Raw genomic sequence first — 25,616 nt, forward strand, 5'->3', positions numbered from 1 at the left:
TTTCGGGGCGGAGACTGAGCATCACTCACAAATAAAACCATTCAAACAACCACAGAGCACAACGAGGAAAACAAAGCTAGAAATAGCTTCTGCTCAGACTCCGTGTCGACGTTCTCTCTCTGCTCTGGGACTCGTTAGTGTGGAACAAGATGAAATGACGGCGTCACAACAGGACACATTTTAGAATAGTAATGTTATAATACTTTCTGCGCCAGGTGATGATACTTTGTGTTCCCAATAGTCGGTCGGTTGGCAGCAGCTGTTTTCCAAACTCTTTGTTTTCATGATGAGTCCATGTCCTGATAGAGCAGCTGCGGGGGTTCACACCTGGGACGACCTTGTTCATCCATCTCACTGTAAAAGCCACATTTTCCTGTCAACAGATCTTTAAAAAAACACTCAAGTGGGGGTTTTTTTTTGGGTACATTTTTTTAAAATAAATCCATCTTATAAATCTATTTGGCGCTGTACTACATGGGAGTTTACGCTGTACTAGTATGCTGGAAAAGTATCATGGTGTCTGAAGTCCTCTTCCAGGTTGAGATCTGATTCAGGGTCAGAACTCCTCTGACTGTTTCTATTCTCAGACTGGTTCTGAATCAGAGACGCAGCTTCGCCACCAGTTTCCACTTCAGCGAAGCAGCCGCAGTGACTCAGACCGAATAAAAAAAACAAAAAACTTTTGTAATAACTTATAACTCATATTGAGCGATCAACAACAAATAAAGGACAAACATCAGAATGGCCAGGATCGCCTCCTGTCATCCAGCAATGAACAAATGCAAATTTAAATTTGAGGTATGAGAATTTGAACCATTCTCATGCCTTCAATTTTAATTCTTAGGAAAATACCTAAACATCTTTAGTTGACTAAATTTAACATGAATGTTAATGCAAAATGCAGAAAAAGACCATACAGTCAAACAGGCTCCTTACATGAACATTACCTTAAATCTATGTGGGCGCACGGTCACCGGAGCTGGAGTGTGACTCCTCACCTTCATGAGGTGATATGATATAATCCTGTATAAACATTTAATAAATAAACCACTAGAGCTGTGTACGTTAATCACAGCCGAAGGTACATAGAAATTGATTTGTTGACACTGGGTTGTGTTTCCCCTTCTGCCCACAAGGTCCTGCCGTCCCTGCCCATGAGTCCACATGGGTCGATGTGTGCTCGTCTCCTGGACGTGAGCAGGAACTCCTGCCCAAAATGAGTTCTAGTCACATTGCTTTCTATTATTATCATCTAATATTTCCACCGCCACGACATGCCGTCCGCTCAGGAACCAGCTTCCGAGTCCTTCATCTTCAAGACACCTTCTCCCCTTCAGCGTATTCAGGGCTGTGAGAGGGTGTTGTGTTATTATCCTCTAAGTGTGTAAATAGTTTGACACTTAATTAAACTGATTCATTGACTTTGGGAAGGTCTGTGGGGACGCTCTAGTCCTGCTCTGCCCTTCACTTCCATCCAAAGCAATAAACTCAAAGCGTAAAAACATACATCTGATGAACTGGTGTTTTATAACGCCGCTTGTATTTATCAACGGCTGTGACTATTATGACGACCGAACTGTGTGGTGTGGGGATGGTGTGGTTTGAGCAGCCACACCTGTCCTGGGTCTAGGTGATTGAGCCCAGGATCAGAGTGGCTGTACAACAGTTGCTCGTTAGACTAATCAACATGCAACAGGTAAAACCTCCATCCCCCCAACTACACACACAGGGGAGGAGCCTTTTATAATGACATCTGCTCCGGGCTTGTTCCCCCTAGACCCACCCCCTACAATAAAACTGGTGTGTTTTTAACCCCACCGTCTGTGTCTCTGTTCCGGAGGGCCCTGAAAACGCCACCCAGGTGGCATGTGCCACAAACTGAATTCCATTCTTTTAGGCGTGCCGAGTCCTCCATATCCATGTGAACAGGGTTCTGGTCCCTGTCAGGGGAAAGGCCCCAACCTGAGGAAACCCTGTTTGAACTGCAGCTCTGTTGTCGAGGTCCGACCCTGCGACCGACTGCATCTGGGGAAGGTTGGATGAGTAAACTGTTCCACTGGAACCGCTGCACAATGACTCAGAGGGAGGAACGCCGAAGCCTGGTTCCAGTTTAAGGTTTAAACTCCCGTCCCGCTCTGAACCCAAAGAAGGAAGGAACAACCCCTTCATGTTTATGGTGAAGCAAGAACCACATAATCAGAACCAAGATCATAAACAGATCGCTCAAGCCAGGGTGATAAAAAGCACAAAATCAGAATTAACCGTATCCAGGGAGAGAGCCTCTCACATCTGAGTGACTCAGGTTTGAGTGTGAAGCACAAAGAAAACCCGGGGTCAACAATGGAAACGGACGAAACTGACCGACCGGTGCAGTCGAGCATAATGTGGACTGGGACGAGGGAAAATGAACAAGGGAGTCTACTCTGCCTCTACTCTGCCGATAAGGGAATCACCTTGTTTGGGTTGCCTAGAAGCTCCAATCAGTTTGGAGGTGGGAGGAAACCAGGGCAGCCAGTTGGAATACTGGGAGGAAAAACAAACTCTTTGCAGACAGAACTCGAGACCCGAGTGCTGGGACTCGAACCCTGATCTCTGGAGCAGCGAGGCGTCAGCGCCACCCACCGCTCCTCCCTGCGCCGCCAAAACCAAAATCAATAGTTATGTAACTCCTGCGCTGGCTTTTAAAGAGGCAGTGGAGCGAGATTAGTCCACTCCGACGCTGCTCGGCGTGTACACACTGCAGATACCACGCAGAACGTTAATGACTTCACCTTTACCGCCATAAAGACACCACCCACTCCACCCGGGACATTACCACCAGCCAATCATATCCTTTCTGATAGTGCATGTGATGGTCCAGTCCTACATTACATTACATTTACATTTAGTCATTTATCAGACGCTTTTATCCAAAGCGACTTACAATTATTCAAACACCGACGGACGCAGCCATCAGGAGCAATGAGGGGTTAAGTGTCTTGCTCAAGGACACTACAGCATGCTAGCAGGAGGAGCCTGGGATCAAACCAGCAACCTTTACATTACTAGACGACCAGCTCTACCTCCTGAGCTACCGTCCCCCCAACCATTTTACCTACATGTAAAACAGTAAAACTATAAAACGATTAAACGGTGACCTGGGTGCACCGGGAGACGTGACGTGATGTTTCGGACGGCGCTCTGCTTCCACACGAGGCAAATCGTGTTTGTTTAGAATGTTCTCCAGCGAGTCTTCACAGTCCACATCGAAATAATTATCATCTGCACTGTCTCTAAAAACGAAATGTTTGGCAAACATGTTGAAATGTTCAAATTAAAGCTCGACAGAAGTTGGCAGGAAGACGTCCGAAAGTGGAAGAGTTCCCGGAAAAGTGCCCAACGTCATTTTACAGCGATTCACTGCCCTGGTGGTAAGTTCAGGAATACGTGGTCACGACTATTGTCAAATGAGGTGAAACCCAGAGGTGAAACCAAGAGCTTGACTTTGAGCGACGTGTGTGCTTTAAACAACGCTCCCGCAGCAGAGCACGCCACTCTGGGAGAGGGAGCACAAGTGGCGTCCAGAGCTGCAGATAACAAAGAGTCTTTCTGACGCTCAGATGGTTGGAGCATGACGTCCGAGAGCAGGAAACAAAGCCTGAGGTCTGACCCTGAGGAAGCAGACACACACACACACACACACACACACACACACACACACAAACACTCTCTTTCTCCCTTTAGCAGAATCTCGGTGTGCATGTGCCGCAGCCCCGGTCACTCCTTTGGGTCCTGCGGCGCGGCGCTGACCGTTGGCCTGGATCCAAACTGCATCACCGGACCTCCACCCACGGGACCCCACACGTGGAGCAGCGGAGGGTTCTGATGAGTCCGGCTCCCGTGCTACGGCTAAACTTGACTCTGCGGAACGGGCAGAGCGGCTCGCCTCATGTACTACAGCAGAGTTTGTGTATAAAGTACAGAGAGGGTTGAAATCCCCAGCAGTGGTTCTCAACTGGTTGGTCTCCAACCAAAACCATCTAAAAAGTAGTATAAGTACAATGAAATCACTGTGAAACAGTGCTTTTCTGGCCTTGTGCTGTTGATCAACCTGGAAAAGACTCATTTGGTGCTGCTGTCACTTCCTGGAAAGATCTCAAGCCTGAAAAACAGATAAAAAACAACAATGGAAAAAGCAAACAGGAAGGTTTTCTGGACCAAGGCTTTCAAGGTCACCATGATGTCAAGGTGTTGTTACAGAAATTAAAGGGTCGTTTTAATCTGCAGTTTGTCAGTCGCTGGTTTTCAATAAAGAGGCAGACAGACGCTGGTTTTTACTTGTACAAGGGTCGGGTCAGAGATGTGCTCTCGAGCAGCTCTCTGAGACAGTCGATCTTCAGGGAGAATATATGGTCAGTTTGGCTTCACAGATTCATACGTGTTCATGATAAGTTAAACTCGGTGACACACAAAGGACAATGAGGTGCTGATCCTGCTCTTGCAGCTGCATCGCGGTGAGGCCCAAAACAACGATAGCAGCGGCTTGACCCCCATGGTTTGGAATGTCTGTGAAATAACACTGCTGAAAAAAAGATGTGACTGAGGTTATATGAGGTTGTGTTCTTCACTATGTGTGTGCATATACTGTATGTTTATGTGTTACATAGATTTAGATATGTTGTTACACCGTCAAGTCACAGCTTATTAAATTCCATTTAAAACTATTACCAACAGACAGATCCCAGCTCAGTATGAAAGACAATCATATCTTAAGCATCATCATCATTTGAAGCTGCCGACACATGTGGAATGAACCGCAGTGCGGTCACCGCTGGCCTGTTGTTTTTTTTGGCATGGCGCACCGCAGCATCGGCTTTCCATCCCAAACTGATCAATTCCAATTCAGGGAAACGGACCCGACACGCAGGCCCACACCGAGGTTACTGGAACCCGCTCCAGAACATGGACGTCCATTTGCCCGGTGGTAGAACTCATCCAGGGTCATGGTCCGGAAGCAGCTTATCTAACCTCTGACCTCCACGGCCTAAAGGAGGTGATGGACTGAAGGTTCAAGTCACAACACTGATTCAGTCTCTTCAGAGCGGACCACAGATGAGATCATCAGAGGATCTATGAGAGCAGCACTGTTAAAACTCCCGGACAGGACAAAAAAAAAGATGTACAGGGAAGGTCAGAAACAACGCTACACAAATGTTGCTTTCTGTTGGTCACTAGGCTGCTAGAAGTGCCCTTGAGCAAGGGAGCGGAAGGGGAATAAGTTCGACCAGAGAACTTTTCACCAGCCAGTGGGATACGAGCTCTAATGAAGATTCAGCCTTTGACGCTTGGGTGTCAAACAGCCCATCATGCCCTGGATAAAAGTATCTGACACATCCACCGCAGTGCACGCACGCACGCACACACACAGTGTGTAATTTATATGGGAAAAATTGCTTCGACATACGACTGTTTTAACATACGACCGTTCTTATAAAACGAACAAGTCGTAAGTCGAGTTACCTCTGTATACTGTGATTTATTATTATATATAAACTGTTATATATATATCACACTGTTATATACTGTATGGTTATATATTGTTATATATATATTTATATATACTGTTTTATATTATTATTATATATATATACTGTTATTTATTATTATATATAAACTGTTATATATATATATATAAACTGTTATATATATAAACTGTGTGTGTGTATATATATATATATATCAATATATATATATATACATACATACATACATACACACACAGTTATATACTATATACTGTTATATATTATTATTATATATATAGTGTTATATATTATATATGAGGCAGCAGGTGAGAGTTGTTGAGAGTGAGTTGTTGAAGTTGATGTGTTGAAGCAGCGTAAGGATCTGAGCCACTTTGACAAGGAGCACATTGTGATGCTGGACGACTGGGTCAGAGCATCTCCACAAGCACAGGTCTTGTGGCTGTTCCCGCTCTGCAGTGGTTACTACCAAAAGTGTCCAAGGAAGGACGACCGCTGAACCGGCGACAGGGTCACGGGGCCCAAGGCTCATTGATGCACGTGGGGAGCCAAGTGTAGCCCGTCTGGTTCGATGCCACAGAAGAACTACTGTAACACAAAGTGGACGGTGCTATGATAGAAAGGTGTAGAACACACAGTGCATGGCAGCTTGCTGCGTATGGGAGCTCACAGTGTCCATGCTGACCCCTGTCCACCCCTGAAAGCACCTACAATCGACACGTGAGCGTCAAAACTGGACCATGGAGCGATGGAAGAAGGTGGAGGTCTGATGGATCATGTTTTCTTCTACATCATGTGGATGGGTGGGGTTAGGGTCCGATCCCACGGAGCATCTGTGGGATGTGCTGGAACAACAAGCCTGATCCATGGGGGCCCCACCTCCACCTTCCAGGACTTAAAGGATCTGCTGCTAACGTCTTGGTGCCAGATACCACAGGACACCTTCAGAGTCTGGTGGAGTCACTGCCTCCACCTCACAACTGTTTTGGCGACACAAGCTGGAGCTGCACAGTATTAGTGGTTATTAGTGGAGCTTTTAATGTTGTGGCTGATCTCAACTTTGTTTCTACACGATTCTCTTCACCACTATCCTTCTACCTTTTGCCTCTTAGGCTGCACTGCAGGTTGAGAGGCAGCTTCTTTGGCAGCAATGTTTTTAGTCTCTACTTTGATCCTTTTCCATGAGGAATAAATAATCAACACTCTGTAGGGAACTCATCACTGCTGTGCTTCCCTGTCCGAGGCAGAGACTCAGAGTGTCGGTGCTTTGCAGATCATAGTTCACCCTTGTAAGCCTAACCCCAACGGAGGGACGCAGCTTTACCCAAGAGTCTCTCTTCAGCCCCTAATCTCATCACTGCTACTTTGCTCCCCCTCCGTGTCTCTTTACGTTTTCGTCCCACTGGGGGATTTAAGGGTTAAAATTGGAGTCGTTATAGTGTTTCTCTGAGCTCAGGCTCTGAGAGTACAGCGTACGCAAGGACCGGGATCAAACCCAGCTCACAGACTACAGCGGCAGCCCATTCACGTACAATATGATGGGTTTGTTGTTGGTTTCACACTATGAGTCGTGTATTTAAGTGATTGTTGAGAGAAGCTCTGAGAAGGAAGGAGGAGGATAGAGGAGCGTGGCAGGACGAGGGTCCTGCTGTTGGAAACTATGTGTGTGGCTCTCTGTTAGTCAGAGCTTCCTTCCTTTGGGAAGGCGTGACCCGCTCGGCTCCTACGATGATTCAGGGATGGACTGAACCGGTTCAGCTGGACGGACTCAAAACACAGTCGAGCCGAGCGCCGCGTGGACGCCACTCCCGGTCGCTCAGACAGCGGGACACGGTGTCGCGCCGTGCGGTCGCAGTCCACTGACCTTGGCGGCGTGCCGGCCCGCCTCGTGCACGCTCGCCGCCAGCCCGCCTGATACACACTCGCCGCCAGCCCCCCTCGTGCACACTCGCTGACGGCTCCGCTTGTTGTTGTATTGCGGGGCAGACTGGAAGCCCAGGGCGGCAGATGACAAGCTGATTAGCAGGGTTTTCAGGGAGCTCAGGCCTGCTATTCCTGGAGCTGGGGGTGGAGGCCTGTGGAGCTCTGTGGAGGAGGCGCCTCCAAGGAATGGCCAGATCAGATTATTTTTGTGTACAGTATGACCGGAACCATCGGCCAAGTACCAAATGTGCCCGTTTTAAAATGACTGCAGTGTGACACGCCTTCGATCGGTTATGACCTTTAGTGTGAGACTAGTAACCATACGGAAGTAACTAGTTACACCTACTTTAAAGTGAGCGATGTACTTTTTACGGAGTTACATTTGTTCATCCTCTTCTTGTTAGATTTTAAAAATAATTTTTTTTTTGTCTTCTGGTCAGGTCTCTCCTCCATCAGGTCAGTAACGTTATCACAGAGTGAGCAGCTGCTCCACCCTGCGTCTGTTTGCCTCGAGACTACGCAGGCTACACCATCAGAGCCATAGCTTTTTGACATTTCTTTTCGACGTGGAAAGTCACCGTGTTCACTTACGCTCTACATTACTGAGGCGGATGCTGTTGATCAGAATTGTCTTTGTTTATCACTGGTTGCCATGGCGTCACTGCTGCCCCCCCCCACTCGCAGTCAAAAAATGCAGTCGTTTTTAACAGTGGCTTTTATAACCCACAAAGCATCTGCTGCAGCAAGATTCAGTCTCTAAACGTGGAGGAGCCTTGAAACCAGGACAGCGACAGGAGCCCAGCCGAACCTCTCCGTCTGAAAACTTTAGCCAAGTTGCATTTTCTCTATTCATTTGTTGTTCCAATTTGTGTGGCTTGAACGAAGGGCGAGAGATTAGGGTTACATAACATTGAGGGGGTCAAATCAAACACTAACAACTCCTCACATCAGATTCTCCGCCGTCTACGCGCAAACCCCCAGACTCGCTGGAAGAATCGACCTCCATGTCCAGAGTGGGGAGGAGCGGAGCAGCCATTGCTGCCTTTTTTGGTTGTGGAGCATGAGCGAGAGAGCGTTGCGTATCAGAGGGCTTCCCTGGCCTGCGTCTGGTGCCGCCTTCGAGTGCTGGAAATCAGGGGGGCGGTAGCTCAGGAGGTAGAGCTGGTCGTCTAGTAATCTAAAGGTTCCTGGTTCGATCCCAGGCTCCTCCTGCTAGCATGCTGTAGTGTCCTTGAGCAAGACACTTAACCCCTAATTGCTCCTGATGGCTGCGTCCGTCGGTGTTTGAATAATTGTAAGTCGCTTTGGATAAAAGCGTCTGATCAATGACTAAATGTAATGTAATGTAATGTAATGTAATAGGAGAAGTGATTCCATGGGTCCGTGACCACACCCATGGAAAACCAGTGGTTCTTATTCCCCCGCAGACAACCACTGGCAAATCTCAAAAATGCAGTCTCCAGTGAATTCAGATCAGGTTTAGATTATTAACACATGCGGAACAAGAATGGAGCTGATTGGCTCATAAGCTAAATGGAACGTGATTGGCTTAAAAACTCTGACTCGACCAAACCGGCTTTTCAAATTCAATTCTGTGGTAACAGACGTATCTCACAACACAGTTCAGTGGCAGTAAATCAAAAGTAATTGTTTTGTGTTTTTTGAAACAGCAGGAAGACTAAGTCATACATTTTAGACAAATTTATTAATGCAACTTTGTCATTTTTCTTTTGGGGTTTATAAGATTACACTTCTATTCGCTCTGGTAGAGTTGCGGTGGCTTTTTCTGGAGTATATGCAAATGAGGTGTTTCAAAGCGGTTCACAGTCAACGGGAGACAGTCAACTCTTCACACATTTATTGAGTTGTGTTCAATACAGAGAAAAAAGTTAAAATAAATAATAATCATCCCCTGGCAAATAAGAGAATTAATAAAAAGGGAATAAAAAAGGGGAAGAGGCGTGGTAGCACCATTGGCCAATGAAGCTGAATCACACCTTTTTGAGGTTTGCACTCAGAAACACAAACACAAAAGCAGCTTTCGAGCCTGGAAACGGAGACGTCCTCTGGAGCAGCGACGTGAAGCCACACGAGGACACAAGGGGAAAAACAAGAAAATCCCTCAAACCCCGGCAGCGGAGAAGCTTTTAGGGGCGCACGAGCAACGTGGGATGGAAGATGTGTTTGTGCCAACAAAGCCCGAAGGCAGTTCATGTCTGTTTGTTACAGACATGAACCTTCAAACGCAACAAAGACACATGCAGCCATCTTACAAGATGGAAAAGATGGTGCGTGCAAATCTCCTGCTCCCTGACTAGAAAATACATTTATTTGTATTTTTATTAAATCCTAATAAAAAAACGTGACATTTGTGATGTTGAAAGTCGTCGCGTCACAACGAAGCCTTTCAGTTCCAAACAACAGTATTTTACAGAGGATGTGACTGGTGTCTACTGCTGCTTTACCAAAAACCTGCATCGCCTGGAATCCTCTCCCGTGACGCATTCTGGCGATTAGGTCCGTGGCTTGGTGGCAAAGGTCAGGAAGCCCGTGTGGCCGGTCATCACGCGGGGAGGGGTGGTGGTCGTACAGGCCATGGAGGCCTGGTTCCTGTTGGGGGCGGGGTCGGAGGGGGGCGGATCCCCGGCCTCGGGGTCCGCGGCATCCGCGCCGAAGTCGGGCAGCGGCAGCGACACGCCGCGCACGTCGTGCACCTGCAGCAGGACCTCCAGCGTGCTGAGCTCCTGGAAGCCACGCCCCGCCAGCGCCTCGCAGGTCTTCTGGACCTGCTCGATGCAGGGGGAGAAGGAGCACAGCCGTCCGCCTGCAGGGGGAGCAACCGGGCGGGACTCCTTAGGCGTGGCATGGCAGATCAGATCAATTCACTTTTCTCTGCAAAGGTGAACCCAATCCATATTCACAAGCATCATCTGTCAAACAAACATGAAATAAATAACTGCCCAAGATCTTGGAAATAATAATAATAATGTACCAGCTTGAACGTGAACCAACAGTCTGAGGGAACCATGTTCAAACACGGAAAAAAGTGGCAAATTGAATCGCAATTTTTGAGAGCCGCAAATTAAATCATTTTGGGCCGAAATGGGGTTCACGCTGCGGCCCCTGAGGACCCGAGGAGCCTGGGTGGCCCCTCAGAGCAGGATGAGGATGGACTCAAGACTTTCTGGACGATGCAGCGGCATTCTGAATAATGTGTGATAACTGTAGGTTCTATGAATGTATCCTTAAGATGATTTTTCTCACAGCTCAAAGCGTCGTTAACACAGACGGACAACGCTCCTAAAAAATTACCTCAAAAAAAGGTACTTAATATCACCAGGCTCAGATTTTAAAGTCATGATTGAAGATCTTATGTTTACTAAACTGCTCGTGTTTTTGTCTCTGTTACCCTTACATCAACTCAAGGCAGAACACTTTGGGATGTTTGAGATTACAGGCGTTCCTTGGACAAACAGGACTCCCATTCTCTTTATGGACATATATACATTGTCTAAACACCACTGTGGTCGCCTAGCAACCCAGAGCCATTACACTGGGAGGGCTAAGTTAATGATTGGACGGGGGAATGCGCAGTTATATATATATAGTCTATAGAATTAAGGATTAGCCACGTTCAGCTCACGCTGCTCATGGGTTGAACAGTCTAACTGTTAAAACTGTCTAACTGTCCGTGAGTTTTTGTGTCTTGCAGTTTCCTGTTTTTTCAGCAAACAGCTCATCCAACCGAGGAGCTCTGGCTACAGGCCAGAAAATGGGAAGAATTTCAACACTGAGGTCAAAACAAACGCAGAAAAATTGACTCTCCACCTCCCACTGACTCACGCTCTGCCCACAGCTGCAGACGAGCTGCCATTCCCCACGGACATCGGTGGAAGGGGACAGAAAGTAATAAACACTCTGGGTTCAAGTGGCCTCCGCCGGCCAGGAGGAGCTGGGTCTCTGCTGAGGACGATAAGTCGACTCATCACGTCTCAGGCAGCAGCGCAGAGTGATTTATTATTATTAATGATGGGGAATTTAACACACACACACACACACACACACACACACACACACACACACACACACACACACACACACACACACACACACACACACACACACACACACACACACACACACACACACACACACGTTTGTGCATGGATTTAAAACCCCGTGCTGAAGGACTCCTCACACTGAGCTGTTTCGTGGTGTAAAGCGTGATACTGGAGCCAAATTCTGGTTGTTACAAATAAAACTTTGTCAAAAACGTCAGGTCCTGACCTCACCAAAGGCACTTTAGCAGACGTCTGTCCACTGGACTGACATGTTGACAACGCTCCCGGGAAGCACGTTTGTGGCGAACAAGGCCCAGTCTCATGACTTCAGGGTCAAAATGTGAACCCTTATTTAATATTCCACGCTGACATAATGACGATCGGCAGAGAACCGATGAGTGAGGAGCAGGAGAAGGAGGTTTACTCCGCCTCCCGCGGAGCTCTGGGGGTTTGAGTTGGGGTTGCACACTCAGCTCCCTTGTTTACCGTCATCATATCAACCTACAATCAAGTTAATAATCCATCATTTTGACGACAACCTCATGGGAACAGCCAGTGTTGGTCGTCTGTGGGAGCAGTGGTTTTCTGCCGTGTGAACCTCCTGATGCCGCTGCTTTTCACTCAGCCTTACTGGGCAGAGATGCTGCGTCTCTGGAGAAAACAACACAGCTCTGAGCTCCCAACAGCACAGGAGAGTAAGTCAACACACACACACACACACACACACACACACACACACACACACACACACACACACACACACACACACACACACACACACACACACACACACACACACACACACACACACACACACACACACACCAGCATAACCCTGTATGGTCAAAGCCTGGAGCCACAGTGGTGATATGCTGGCAAGATGGAGGAGGAGATCACAGTGGCACCATAAAAGGGAGCAAGGGAACACAGCGGTGGAGGGAGGAGGGGAAGGGAGCGACGAGGAGGAAGAACAAACGAGGAGGACGAAGGTGAGTGGGCGAAATGGAGAGAGGAGGTGGGAGAAGGAGAGAGGAGGTGGGAGTTTGCAGACGTTGAGGTTAGGCTGGGAGACAGGAGGTGGAGCAGATGGGGGAAGGGGAGAGGAGGTGGAGGGGAGAGGAGGTGGAGAAACACATTCCATGACTTATTGGGCCTTTCTTTTTTTTTTTTTTTTTTTTAATCCGCTCTGTGTGTTTGTTCCTCGGGATCAGCGCAGGACGCGCTGTGTGACTTGAGCCATCTTAGGCAGCACGACAGCTGTGGTAGAAAACATTTACATGTGGAAGGGTTGAGCCTGGACGCAGCCTCATCCTCCAACTCATCCCACACGGCAGCATACTGGATTCAACTCTGGCCGATAATGCAGATTTTAGCCGTTTCCCATCGTACAATCTGACATGTAAGAAAAGTAAAAGATGGAGAAAATGGCAGTCACTGGGAGCCACTAGTTGCTTCCATCTTACCGCACTTTAAAGATGCGGGCTATATACATGTGAGCACTTCCCTGATCAATAAACTCCAGTTTGAGTGCTGAGTCATCAAGGACGTCTCCCAGGTCGCCAGTTGAGATTCATAACTCATAAAAAAGGGCGGCAGTGAAATTTCCCCATTGTGGAATTGATGTCTCAATGCATTCTGGGATATCTGGATCAATCCATCGGCCAAGTTAAGTGACCAACTGACCAAAGCGTTTTGGTTTGATGTGAACTCTGCTTTGGGACAGAACTAAAGCCGTGGAAGATGGAGTGCAGCCACCAGCCATCGATCACCAGATCAACGGCTGGTGGCTGGACTCCTTCCTACTTCCACGGCTTTAGTTCTGCTTGGCTCTGGTTCTTCTTCCGTGGCCGGTGATCGATCGCCAGTTTGCACGGCGAGTCTGAAAGGTCAGTTGCCATGTGCTCTAAATAAAACAACGGTAACATCAGGTTGTCAGTGATAGATTGGACCAACAGTGACCGCCACACTGAGCCAACCAGTCCAGACCTGCATCCGGGGGCGTCGTGGGAGGGGGTCGCCATGGAAACCACCACATGCCGTGTTTCCACTGTGCATCCAAGTGACAGAGCCAACAGAGGAGGAACCCTGCCCTGCCAGGGAAGCCTGCTTTGTGTCAGGGTTAGGGTGGGTTCACTGGGCTGAACATCTTATTCTATGTCCAACCTCCACTGAGGGAAAGTTGTTCTATTTCCACAGCAGTAAACTACAAATGAGGAGAAACAAACTGTGGTAAACATGTTATCGACCTGGTCAACAGTTCAATCCGGGGTCTTGGACCCACAAACAAATTCAAAACGGCCTTTTTGTGAGCTTTGTGTTTTCAATGCATCTTTTTGCCCAAAAAGGTGTAAGCATACCGACGCCTTATGAGTGCACAACACAGTGGTCACACTGCAGCCATATTGCTTACATTTCTGCACTGGTGGAAGAAGTTTGGTGGTTTACCAGCGGTTGTTTCTCCAGCTCTTCAAATCAGGTGAAATAGGTTATAAACCAGTTGCTACCGCCGGCGGTCTCACCTTGTTTCTTCATGGCCGCCTTGGCGTGGCCTATGGCCTCCCAGGGACTCGGGATGTCCAGGAAGACAGCGTCGGCCACGCCGCTGACGCCAAAGCCCTCCTTGCAGACGTCCTGGTTCCTCACCGTCACCAGGTGTCCCACTCGGTGCTCCCTGAACTCCTGGGCGGCCTCCTCCGCTCGCTGCTGGTGGAACTCCACTGTGTGCAGGTAGCCTGTGGGCGCCACGGTGCGCAGGAGGGCGTGCGAGAGCGAGCCGCTGCCCGTGCCTGGAAACACCAGGATAAGGATCAACACGCAGGACGGCGGCAGCAACACAAAAACCTGCTGTGTTTCAACAAACTCCAAGGAGCAGAGCCTACGGACCTTCACTGTTTCCTGTCCTTGAAGGATCAAAACACTCCATAATATTCCTGACCCCTTCACCATAAACAAACAGTATAGCCCCTGTCTGAGCATTCATTTAGACTTCAAAATTGTGCATCACAATATGATGTCTAAACTTTGTGAAAATATGATGCAACTGAAAAATGCTAAATGATAACAGTGAGTTATTACGCAGATCATGCTTCACAGACATCGAAGAGCCTCCAAAAAAGGGCAGGAAAGGACATCTCCTTGCTGTAATATCTGCTGTGCTGAATAGGCCTCTCAGAGTCGGTGGTATTGTACGGTGACGTCTCAGATACAGTCCTTGAGCCTCATATCGGACAGATATCAAATACTGTCGCGCGACGAGTTCTCCTTCCCCATTTCCGTAGCCGCAGTGTTTCTGAGGCCTCTCTGCTTTGAAGCAGCGTTCACATCCAGCTTCATCTCAGCGTCATAACAAAGAACCCACTCATCGACAGCTTGTCAAGGATGGGATGTAAGAGAGTGTGTGTGTGTGGGTGTGTGTGTCACGTGACTCGGAGTTTGGGTGGTGTGGTGCGGTGCGGGGGGGTGGGGGTAAGAGGACATAGCTGTGAATGAGTGCAGCTCATCTTCCGACTGAAAATTACGTAATTCCCGCCTTTGTTCCCGTGGCGACAATGGGGGCAATGTTTACAGTACAGCAGCACAATGACCTGCTACGCCGCGCATGCCTGGACACGATGGAGTTTGGAGGGTTGTAGAGGGAAAAAAATATGAAGCCTCAGAATTGGTAACAACAGGTATTAAAAATGAAAGTGTAGAGAGGTACAGTATAATATGGATAACAAAATACACATACTATGATAATAATCAGTATGGGGCAATCAACTCACACATGATATGATATAAAATATGGGTTTCACCGAACAAAACTGCACAATTGCACAATATGAAATTGGTAAAACGACAGAATCGGTTTCAAACCCTTTTGATGAAGGCCGTAAATTCTTTGAGGAAAATCAACTGTGATATGAAGCTCAGCATTTGTGCTCCATTCTGTTCCCACCTTTATTTAATCAAGGTACCACTTCACTTCACCGTCTCGCACTCACTTTCACTACTATTTGCATATTTACATCCAGTAACCATTACTTAAACATTCAATTCATTCCACAACAATTCATTACCGGAAAGAAGATAATCATTTGTAAAATAGCTGGGCTGTTTTGGTAAATGCAGTTGAACTAAAGAGCTGTGTGGGATGTTGGGTGGAAGGTACAAGGTGAGTGTTTGGTACAACAGACAGAAAGGACCACGACTCTAAATGATCAGAGTAAAGTCACACCCCGACAGGCTCACATGGAGATCTGACCCGGGACGATCCGGGTCTGGAACCAGAGCTCCCGGCTTCTATGAGACCAGGAGCCGATGGAGAGAGGGAGAGAAGGAGGGCGAGAGAGAGTAGACAGAGGGGGAGAGGAGTGTGTTTTATGAGTGGGAAGAGGGAGGAGAGAGAGAGAGGTTTTCGCTAGGTGAGGGTGCCGGTGAGAGGGAGATTAAGAATTGATTATTCATTCCAGCACACACAAGAAAGAAAGACAGAGGGACGAATTCACAAAAGGATGGCGCCACTTTTGCAGCCGCTAAACCAGCATAAATAACAGAAAAAACGTTGAATTCTCAAAGCTCCGCAAACAGTGAAATGCACCTCGAACTGCGCCGTCACGCAAACAGCATCTGGGTGCACTGGTGCTATTTGCACTTATTTAAATTAGTTATTATTCATACATTTGGTGCAAAATTGGCCGCTTTCTATCCAAATGAGCCTGGTTGCAAAAGCATCCAATTCACAAACACCAGCTCAGCCACGCGCAGCGAGAGCTAAATTATTGCCATCTGCAGAGATCTGGTGGGAAATGGGCGGCCAAAAAAAAAAAAAAAAGAGCAAAAAAGCAGCGCTACGTGGTCGTCTGCAGAGAGCCAGTGCAACTGAAACACATTTATAAGGCGTGTCAGGCACAGACTTTCCAATGATCTGTAATGTTTGACATTATTATTATTATTATAATTATCATTACTGTCACGCCATCCGACGGTAGCGGAACGAGCGGTAGCAGGCGACCCTCTCAGAGCCGGACGGACCAGAGTACACCAGGCATCCTGGTGGTGATGTTTATTTCTGCTGGCCAGATTAGCATCTCCAGCCAATGGTGTTTAAACCAAAAACATGAAAGAATAGTCCTTGTCAAGTTAATGTTCCTAATGTTTGCTTAAACCCATGATGGAAAGAGACTCCTGCAGACTCTTTACTTCCAATTGAGTTGTTATTGCAGAATTCGCTCACAACATATCAGCAAGAAAACCCAATTCTACACTTTTAATGAACATTATAGTTACATAATGATTGATACATATGCATTGGAGTTCCACATGCTGCTACGTATCGAGAAGCAGAACATCAAACCATCTCTCTCTTCTCCGACATCCATTTGAAATGGCTCTTTGTGTTGGATTTTTGTCATGGATAAATTCTCCAATATTATACTCCACCTTAACCGGACGTCAGACAGTCATCCCATATCACAATGACCACATCTGTGCATCCCGTCTCGTTATGAGAACAAATAAATGAATGCATTTGAAAAATCTGACTGATCTGATGTGCAAAGGAACGGCCATTCAAGTGGGAACTCTAGGTCAGAATTTCGGGGGAGATCGCTCAGGCCCGAGTTTCCCGAGATGACAGACCTGGCGTCAAAGGAACGCAGCGGCACACACCGTTAATGGTGAACAAAGCTCCCACTGCATAAGACTAAACAGAACTATATTTTTAGCTCAAGTCAAACGCAAATTTACTGCGGGCACCCATGTTCCCCGAGCAGAGGGGAACACATTTGGCTCGGAAGTGGGGACTGCCGACTCTGAATTACAGACTTCCAATGGAATGCAGCTTCAGCCAAAATATATTCCATGTTGTAAACAAACAGTTTGTAACCAGTGACATTGTGAATACTCAACTTCTGCAAATGTGAAAGGCAGTTAAGTTGCAGTCATTAGCTCCTGAGGACGGGGTGGTTGATTCGTTGATCGAGCAGTGAAATCTATGCAAACACGTACTGGCTACAAAGCGCCCGGTGTTATGAGCGCGCCTCCAACTGCCGCTGTGTGGTTATCCTTTTGTGCTCTTATAGCACAAGTCTTTCCCACATTAAGTCTGGAACAAGAAGCACCTTGTTTGACAGGAGAGGCGTCAGCTGAAGGGAGTGAAAGTCAGACAGTCTCCTACCTAAAGCTCCAACAAACGCAGCTAGAGTGCGACACTTTCTCTGGGTTCAGTTCACAGGTCCAGCATCTGCCTACAAGGTTTCTGGATGTACACAATTACTTTGTTTTCTCCTTTATAGACCAAACACCATCCGTCTGTGGTCTACACTTAACACAGAATCAGTAAAGGACAGAACTTACGCTTGATGTTAGTCTGGTGCTCCAAAGACTTCCAGGGATGGGAATGTAGCCCAACAACATGCTAAAATATGGTGTGGGTACAAAGTACCTACGAGAGGTCAGCTCGTCTGGGTGCCATCTCAACACGTTTGGGCCGTAACTTTGCGGCTACCTGAGTCCTATATCTATAAGAGCAAGTCTCCATCCAAAGTTCTGTCGTACATCTCACCATTTCTATTTTATAAATGATAATAATGAAGTACATTACAATATTCAAGATTGGTAGATTTACGTTACAATATGAGCACAGAGGTTGGCCAGTTGTGGTCGGCCCATTTTGTTGGCGCCGAGTCTTTGTGCCACCATCTTCAGCGCTTCAGATTTACCCCTTAAAAGGTGCTCTGTCTCCTCAACTACCATTGTCTGTTAAGAGAAACCTATCAAGCACATACACTGAGCAGCCACAACATTAAAAGCTCCACTAATAACAATTGTATTGTGAAGTTCCCCCCTGTGTCCCCAAAACAGCTGTGAGGCGGAGGCATGGACTCCACCAGACCCTGAAGGTGTCCTGTGGTATCTGGCACCAAGACGTTAGCAGCAGATCCTTTAAGTCCTGGAAGTTGGAGGTGGGGCCCCCATGGATCAGGCTTGTTGTTCCGGCACATCCCACAGATGCTCCGATCGGACCCTAACCCCACCCATCCACATGATGTAGAAGAAAACTTGATTTGTCAGACCAGCAATGGACAGGGGTCAGCATGGACACTGTGAGCTCCCAAACGCAGCAAGCTGCCATGCACTGTGTGTTCTACACCTTTCTATCATAGCAACATTCACTGTTTCAACACTTTGTGCTGCAGTAGTTCTTCTGTTGGATCCAACCAGACGGGCTACACTTCACTCCTCACATGCATCAATGAGCCTTGGACCCCATGACTCTGTCGCCAGTTCACCGGTCGTCCTGCTTGCAACACATCAACTTGAAGAACTGACAGTTCACTTGCTGCTTAATATACTGTATAACACCCCTTGACAAGTGCCATTGGAACCAGATGATCCATGTTATTCACTTCACCTGTCACTGCTTTAATGTTGTGGTTGATTGATGTATGATGTATCTCGTGGAGAAAATGTTATGTTATGTGGAGATGGTAGCTCAGGCGGTAGAGCTGGTGGTCTAGTGATCTAAAGGTTGCTGGTTCGATCCCAGTCTCCTCCTGCTAGCATGCTGTAGTGTCCTTGAGCAAGACACTTAACTCCTGATGGCTGCGTCCGTCGGTGTTTGAACAATTGTAAGTCGCTTTGGATAAAAGCGTCTGCTAAATGTTAATGTAATGTAATGTCTAATGACATCACACTAACAGTCTAAGTCTATAATGCTTATCAGAGCTTTCAACCATAAAATGGCTGAGAAATCGCAAAAAAATGATCTTCTTAGTACTATGCATTCATCTAGTCATGGCCATTTGGTTTGTTTGTTTGGTTTGTCATAAGGTATACCTTTTTTTCTTTTGTACGTATTGTACTTCATTCACCTGTCCAATACATATATCACAAGCATTAATTGCGAGCCATCGCTGATTGCATCCTCATATTGCCCTGTCACTCTGACTAACACACCGGGGAGTGACCGAGACTGGATGGACGTCAGTCCAACTTTAGGCTGAACTAGACTCTTGGTACTGTACCATTCATAAAACCACCTCACACGTAAAGACATGTCAAACTTTACAGTGATATTGGAAGCTTGAGAGATTGAAGAAGAGTTTATTGGTTTCTCCCTTTTGACACAGAAGCATGAGGGATGATAAAAGTCTTTACCGTTCAGGAAAAGTAACGAAACAGATCAGTACCTGGTTTCGGCCAATAATTAAAACCTTCAGGATTCAGAATGATATCTGTGTGAAGTCACGTCAGACCACACTCACTTCTTTCACTGTTCAGTGAGGGCGACTGGGGTGTGTTTCTGGAGATAATTGAAGCTGAAGCCCCGAGGTATACTGTACTGTATGTGTTTAAGCTGCAGCAGAACGTGGCAACTTGCTCTTCACATCTCCTTCAGCCACCGCAAAGCACTTGACCTGCAAAAGCCCCGAGCTCAGCAAACAGCTTGATGGAGCAGGTGGATGGAAATGGCCACAGCAGCACGTGACTCAAATCATGGTTCCTAATCTGTTCACAGAACAAGAAGTGGAGTTTCCCCTCACAACAGTCTCAGGGGAAGAAATGACTGAACAGCAGAATGAGGAAGAAGAGGCCGGGGGTGTCAGCAGGAGGGGCAGAGCCTCAAGGACACCGTCCTCTGAAGTCTTATAGATGGATTTTATGTAAAACATCAATACTACTCAGTAGAAGTCAAGGATACGTTTGGTATTGTCCACTACTCGATCGAGTGAATCCCACTACCACAGCAAATACTATAGTTCTGTTCCCAGTGTGTGTGTGTGTGTGTGTTTGTGTATGACAAAATTGCTGAAATAGGCAGAGAACTTTTGTTTTAATATGAATTAAATACCACAGTTAGCATTGGTGGCTTCCAGCAGTTGTACTTTTTGCGGTAAATCTTACACATCTTTGCGGTATTTGTACTTGAGTACTTTAATTTTAGGAGACTACTGTTGCACTGCACTACATTTAGTGCACTACAATGGAGAACTTTTATCTTCACCAGTGGTATTTATACTTCTTATTCTCTACACTTTCACAATATTAAAAAGCCCAATATACAATGCTGTGGAATCCACGCACTGCATGCAAACCAAATTGTCCTATCAGACGTGATGCAAACTAAAAATAAATGACATAGGAACTGCATAGAACAGCCAGAGAAAACACAGGGAAAAAGGTTCATTAAAAACAGACTAAATATTTTGGAAAGCAGAGGAATTGATACTGAAAACAAGAAGTATGCTGTCTGCTCTATGTATGCTACCCTGACACTTTGGCAACATCTCATGAAAACAAGTGTTGTGCAAACTCTGCAGAGTAATTGCAGATGCTACATGAGGAACCATCATTTTCACCATCACCTCAAATTCGCCCAAAGCAAAAGAAATGAACGTTTGACAACAAGGGCAGAAATGAGAAGCGTTGGCACTCCAGCGACTCAGCTGCACAGAGTCCAATTTTCCAATATATGAGAAATATCAGGCATACAGTAGATCAAAATGGAAGCAGGTTGTATTTCCCAGAGGGAAAATCAGAGCTCTATTCGTGTGTTACACAAGGAGTTTGCATGAAGAACTTCCTTTATTACCGTCAAACACTGTTCATGTCCTTGAACTCAATGGCCTCATTACACTTTCACATTTACCACCATTAAGCATCCATGGACAAGGACCATTTTTTATAAAGGCCACAGTTCAAAATGTGTGCCTGGCATGGCAGTTATACACATAGCATATTCATCCAATATCCTGCAGCACGAATGGGATACGAGTGCATGTCTACCACTCGTGACCTCCAAGGTGACTCCCACACTGGAAGCAGGAACAGCCAACATCAATATCACCGCTAATCACTGCGCTGTTTACATCGCTAACTCACAAAGTCACCCCCAGAAGGACGCTCTGACCTGTCGTACAGAGAGCGGCGGGCAGCCCGCGTAGCTGCACAAACAGTTCTAACCCTGGACGGCAGATTAGTCCTGACACTCCGTGGCGAGATCAGCAGCGAATAAAAAGAAACGCACAGAGGATCATTTGATGAACTCTCCTCATTAGGGCGTCCAAGAATGCTCCGTTTCTGGGGTGTTCCATTTCCTTGTCTGCTCGTGCAGGTGCCAGTAGAACGTGACATCACTTGGGATGAGCTGCGTGCACGTACGCATGCATCTGGCTGTGTTCACGCACGGCCACGGTCACACCGGTGTTAGTGACGGCGACATTTCACACCAACAGCAACGACCAATAGGAGAGCAGAGTCGAAGAGGCGGTCCGCTGGAGATTCCAAAATAATGCAAGGAATAATCTTAGCGGAGTCAAATCTTCTGGTATTACACAATTCTTCAATAATATACACTGTTACACGAAATAAAAGCTGAGTGGTTTGTAGTGAGGCAGAAGGAAATGGGGTCATTATGTTTCCCTCCCTCGCCGTTTACCGTTTATAGTTGTGGAGGTTCACTTGACAGGGGCACGCTACGCAGCTTGGAGCTGTGAAGTCCCGGTGTGGTTCCCGGCAGGGTGTGTAGGGTAGGAAACACCGCCGTATCGCGCACAGTGTGTGTTTGAGTGTGTAGAGTCCAGTCTGTTCAATGCCGGTACCAACGTCGGTACCTGGACTTCAATACTGGTTCTTAATCAATGTCATTTTAATACAAACTTGTTAATTTAAACGACTTAAGGGTCATAGCCAACACATGTGACTCCTACTGTACAAACCTCGAGTTCAAACTCTGTCTCGCTGGCAGTAAAGAGATAAACTTATCAGTGATACTAAATTCGGCATCAAACACCACAACATCATGGACAGTCTTGATAGTCGTGAGTATGGACGCCTTTTGGTCGTCACCACAGAAGTATTTATTTCCATAGCGAGCCCTACGTGCGTTTGTATGCATGTGCTTTGTGTGCTGATGAGGCAGATTGTAGAACTCATACATCATGCTCCAATCACCCCCCCACGACCCAGCACTTTAACATGATGAAGCGCTGCGGCACTGCCCACCTCCAAACAAACTGCACCAGCCGTCCATCACACCACCCCCCAACAAACTGCACCAGCCGTCCATCACACCACCCCCCAACAAACAGCACCAGCCATCCATCACCAAGGCAATGCAATGCAATCCAATCTGTTCCAGAGCCACCCCCTGCCCCCGAAAAATAAACTAATACCTAAAAAGCTCTGGGGCAGCTTCAACCCTTCATCTCACTGAACAGTTGAAGTTTAATTTTTGTTTATGTGTCCATGTAGGAATGTTTTCCATGGACTGGTGCATGTCTTACTCAGACCTAAGTGCACCATTCTTTTCAGGACGCTAAATATTAATGAGGTCTGTTTGGAACAGCTTTGGGGAGGAACACGTCGCCTCAGAATATTAACTCAGCTGAATGAACTGGCAACCCTACGGCACCAACAAATCTGCATCAAAAATAGTACCCTAATATCCCTTTGATTTTATTATTTTTTTGACACATGACTTTGACACACAGAAGCATATTAGATTTCCCTAATGGAAAAAAAGCTTAATAGGTCAATCATTACATTGCGGTGAACCCAAACCAACGGTCTAATTACTGTTCAGTAAATGTAAATGGATCAGGTCAGTGCTCTGCACAAGGTTTAGGACAAACAATTGGTATTTATAAAATGGATCGATCCATCCCAAATGTCATGTACCCTTTATTATTTTACTCATTCAGATACTTTCTTTGGTACAAGGCTCTTCCTACCGGACTCGCAGACCACGGAGCCGGGCTTCAGCTCCAGCATCATGGTGATGGTGGCGATGTCGGTGGTGTAGAGGATCTGCGTACGGTGCGTCAGGTTTACAGTCCACAGTTCGGGCGTGGGGTGCAGCACGTGGACCCAGCCGCCTTTGCTGCAGGTGACCTTTGACCCGTAGCGCTGGCCGATCAGGTCGGAGGAGTGGCGGATGGCCCCGTAGCGGGTCTGGGTCTGGGCGCCCTGCTGGACCTTGACGGGCATCATGGAGTCGTGGCCCAGGTAAATGATGACCACATCCCCGTCCTGGATGGACTCGGAATACTCCACAAAGCTCATGACCGGCGCCTGGACACATTTATGAAACCAGAGCATCTTCCATCAAGAAATTCTTATTTTAATATACTGTAATGTTTAAATATAATTGGGGGGATTGGGCATTAAACCACTGCCTCAATCCCCCTTTAAATTATGATTTCAAAGCCATTTTATTGCATATTTTGACAATATAATAACATTTCATATAATATATAATATAATATAATTTTAATAAAATTGTTCGTGTGATATGCGACCAGATATCGTTTGGGACTTTCATTATGGTAATATTGTATTATGGTTAAATGTTGTCTTTAAGGAGCGTGACAGTAAAGTAGCACCATTTTCTGAACAATTCCAATCAATGATTCTATCTGATTGGTCATAATTCCCATTACGAATGCTTGTCAGATAATTTGTGTGCGGGGATATGTTATGAAAGTGCCGGTAGTTATCCCCAAAATATTGTCAAATCATCGATATGGAGGTATTCCTCGCAAAATATTGTGATATTTGATTTTGTCGTCGCCCAGCCCTACATGCCATCACAGGCTCAATCCATGACTCCGCTGCCTCTGCCTCCTTCATCAAATCAACTTCATTCATCATTCATCATTTTAGACGTACATACTGATTGGTGTTAAACGTTTTGGGGTTTTTTCAATAGTGTAAAATTATGTTAATTCACGTGAGAATAATATGTCAGTGGCCTTAGGACAAGCAAGCAGGCCACACCCAGCTGCCTCTTGTTACCATAGTAACCAGCCACCTGAGAGCATCCTCACACTTCGTCTTTTCCCTGTTTTCTGTAGTTTTCGTAGTAAACTGCTTCTGCGGTTTGGTTGTGGAGCCGAGGAGCAGTTTAACGTTTCCAACGTTCCTTCAAGAGGAAAGGGACAAAAGTGTGGATGAAAATACAAAATACATAAGCATATTCCCTCTATCTATTCCATTTTATTTCATTTTATTCTATATATTTTTTATTTATTAGTAAGTATTCGACTTACTGTATTACGTTTTAGGAGTCAGTTTGTTGGTCTATTAGAAAGATTTTTTTTCTAGGACATATTGTGTGTTATCACCGGGTGCGTTGCATTAGATTTCACTGCATATATGTATGAAAGTATGTATATGTATGAAAGTATGTATATGTATGAAAGTATGTATATGTATGAAGGTATGTATATGTATGAAAGTATGTATATGTATGAAAGTATGTATATGTATGAAAGTATGTATATGTATGAAGGTATGTATATGTATGAAAGTATGTATATGTATGTGACGAATAAACCTCTTGAATCTTGAAAAATGTAAACAAAGGGGCGAGAAAACACCGTTATCACACTAAAACAATGTATTTATGATATGTAATAGGAAAATATCACTGCAGCCCTGATACTGACATTAAATTCAATGTGTTTCTTTTTTTTTTTTAGCTTATTGACGTTTGAGTTCAAACGGTTTATCGGTGCCAACGTTTCCTAGTGAATAACGTTCAGGCCTCGGGAACACGCTCCACTCCGCGCCCCCGGTAGAGTTGGTCGTGGAGGTTGGACAGAGCGTCGTGGTGTCGTGGTGTCGTGGTGTCGTGAGCTGAGCCCGGTGCGCGGCGCTGGGTCCTCACCTGCTTCGAGCCTCGTGTCGCTGAACGAACGTGAGCTCAGCTCCGGACGAAGGAGCGCGCCGCCGCGGTGACACACGCGGTGTTGTTGTCGCAGGAAGTCGCAGCGAACCGCAGATGTGGGCGCCGCGCGGATGGGCCGAGCGGCCGGGATGACGCCGCGCACATGCTTTGGAGATCTGCGGTTCACGCCCAGCGCCGCGCGTCCTTCCGGCGCTTCGTTGGTCTTTTTGTCGCATGATGATGACGTGCTTCCGACCAAAACTCTGTCGGCGCTTTTGTATTTACTCCGTAATGAATGAAAGTATTTAAAGATGTAATTACAAGGAAAATACAGAATGACAATAGAAATAAAAAGAATTTAAATACAGAATGACAATAGAAATAAAAAGAATTTAAATACAGAATGACAATAGAAATAAAAAGAATTTAAATACAGAATGACAATAGAAATAAAAAGAA

The 25,616-nt window shown here is 46.4% G+C and overlaps 1 protein-coding gene across 2 annotated transcripts; it reads right to left on the reverse strand.

The window, feature by feature from the left end:
* Nucleotides 1-9,304: 9,304 nt before the first annotated feature.
* Nucleotides 9,305-25,189, reverse strand: trmt61a (tRNA methyltransferase 61A). 2 transcript variants are annotated; one of them, XM_080011914.1, is made up of 4 exons: nucleotides 25,158-25,189; nucleotides 23,221-23,560; nucleotides 14,026-14,292; nucleotides 9,305-10,269 (listed from the first exon to the last, which is right to left on the reverse strand). In XM_080011914.1, exons 2-4 carry the CDS (start codon nucleotides 23,549-23,551, stop codon nucleotides 9,959-9,961), a joined length of 909 nt encoding a protein of 302 aa, XP_079868040.1. In that variant the 5' UTR covers nucleotides 23,552-23,560; nucleotides 25,158-25,189; the 3' UTR covers nucleotides 9,305-9,958. The 2 variants fall into 2 exon arrangements, with proteins under 2 accessions (XP_079868040.1, XP_079868039.1); XM_080011913.1 differs by lacking the exon at nucleotides 25,158-25,189 and adding an exon at nucleotides 24,284-24,328.
* Nucleotides 25,190-25,616: the final 427 nt, after the last annotated feature.

This window comes from Zeus faber, assembly GCF_960531495.2.
Source record: "Zeus faber genome assembly, chromosome: 13".
Taxonomy (NCBI): domain Eukaryota; kingdom Metazoa; phylum Chordata; class Actinopteri; order Zeiformes; family Zeidae; genus Zeus; species Zeus faber.

What these genes read in the sequence shown, in the direction of transcription:
- trmt61a (XM_080011913.1), bottom strand. An exon ending in CTCCGTGGTCTGCGAGTCCG is followed by an intron (nt 14,293 to 23,220) that starts GTAGGAAGAGCC and finishes TGGTGTTTCCAG; the next exon opens with GCACGGGCAGCGGCTCGCTC. An exon ending in GGCGGCCATGAAGAAACAAG is followed by an intron (nt 10,270 to 14,025) that starts GTGAGACCGCCG and finishes CTCCCCCTGCAG; the next exon opens with GCGGACGGCTGTGCTCCTTC.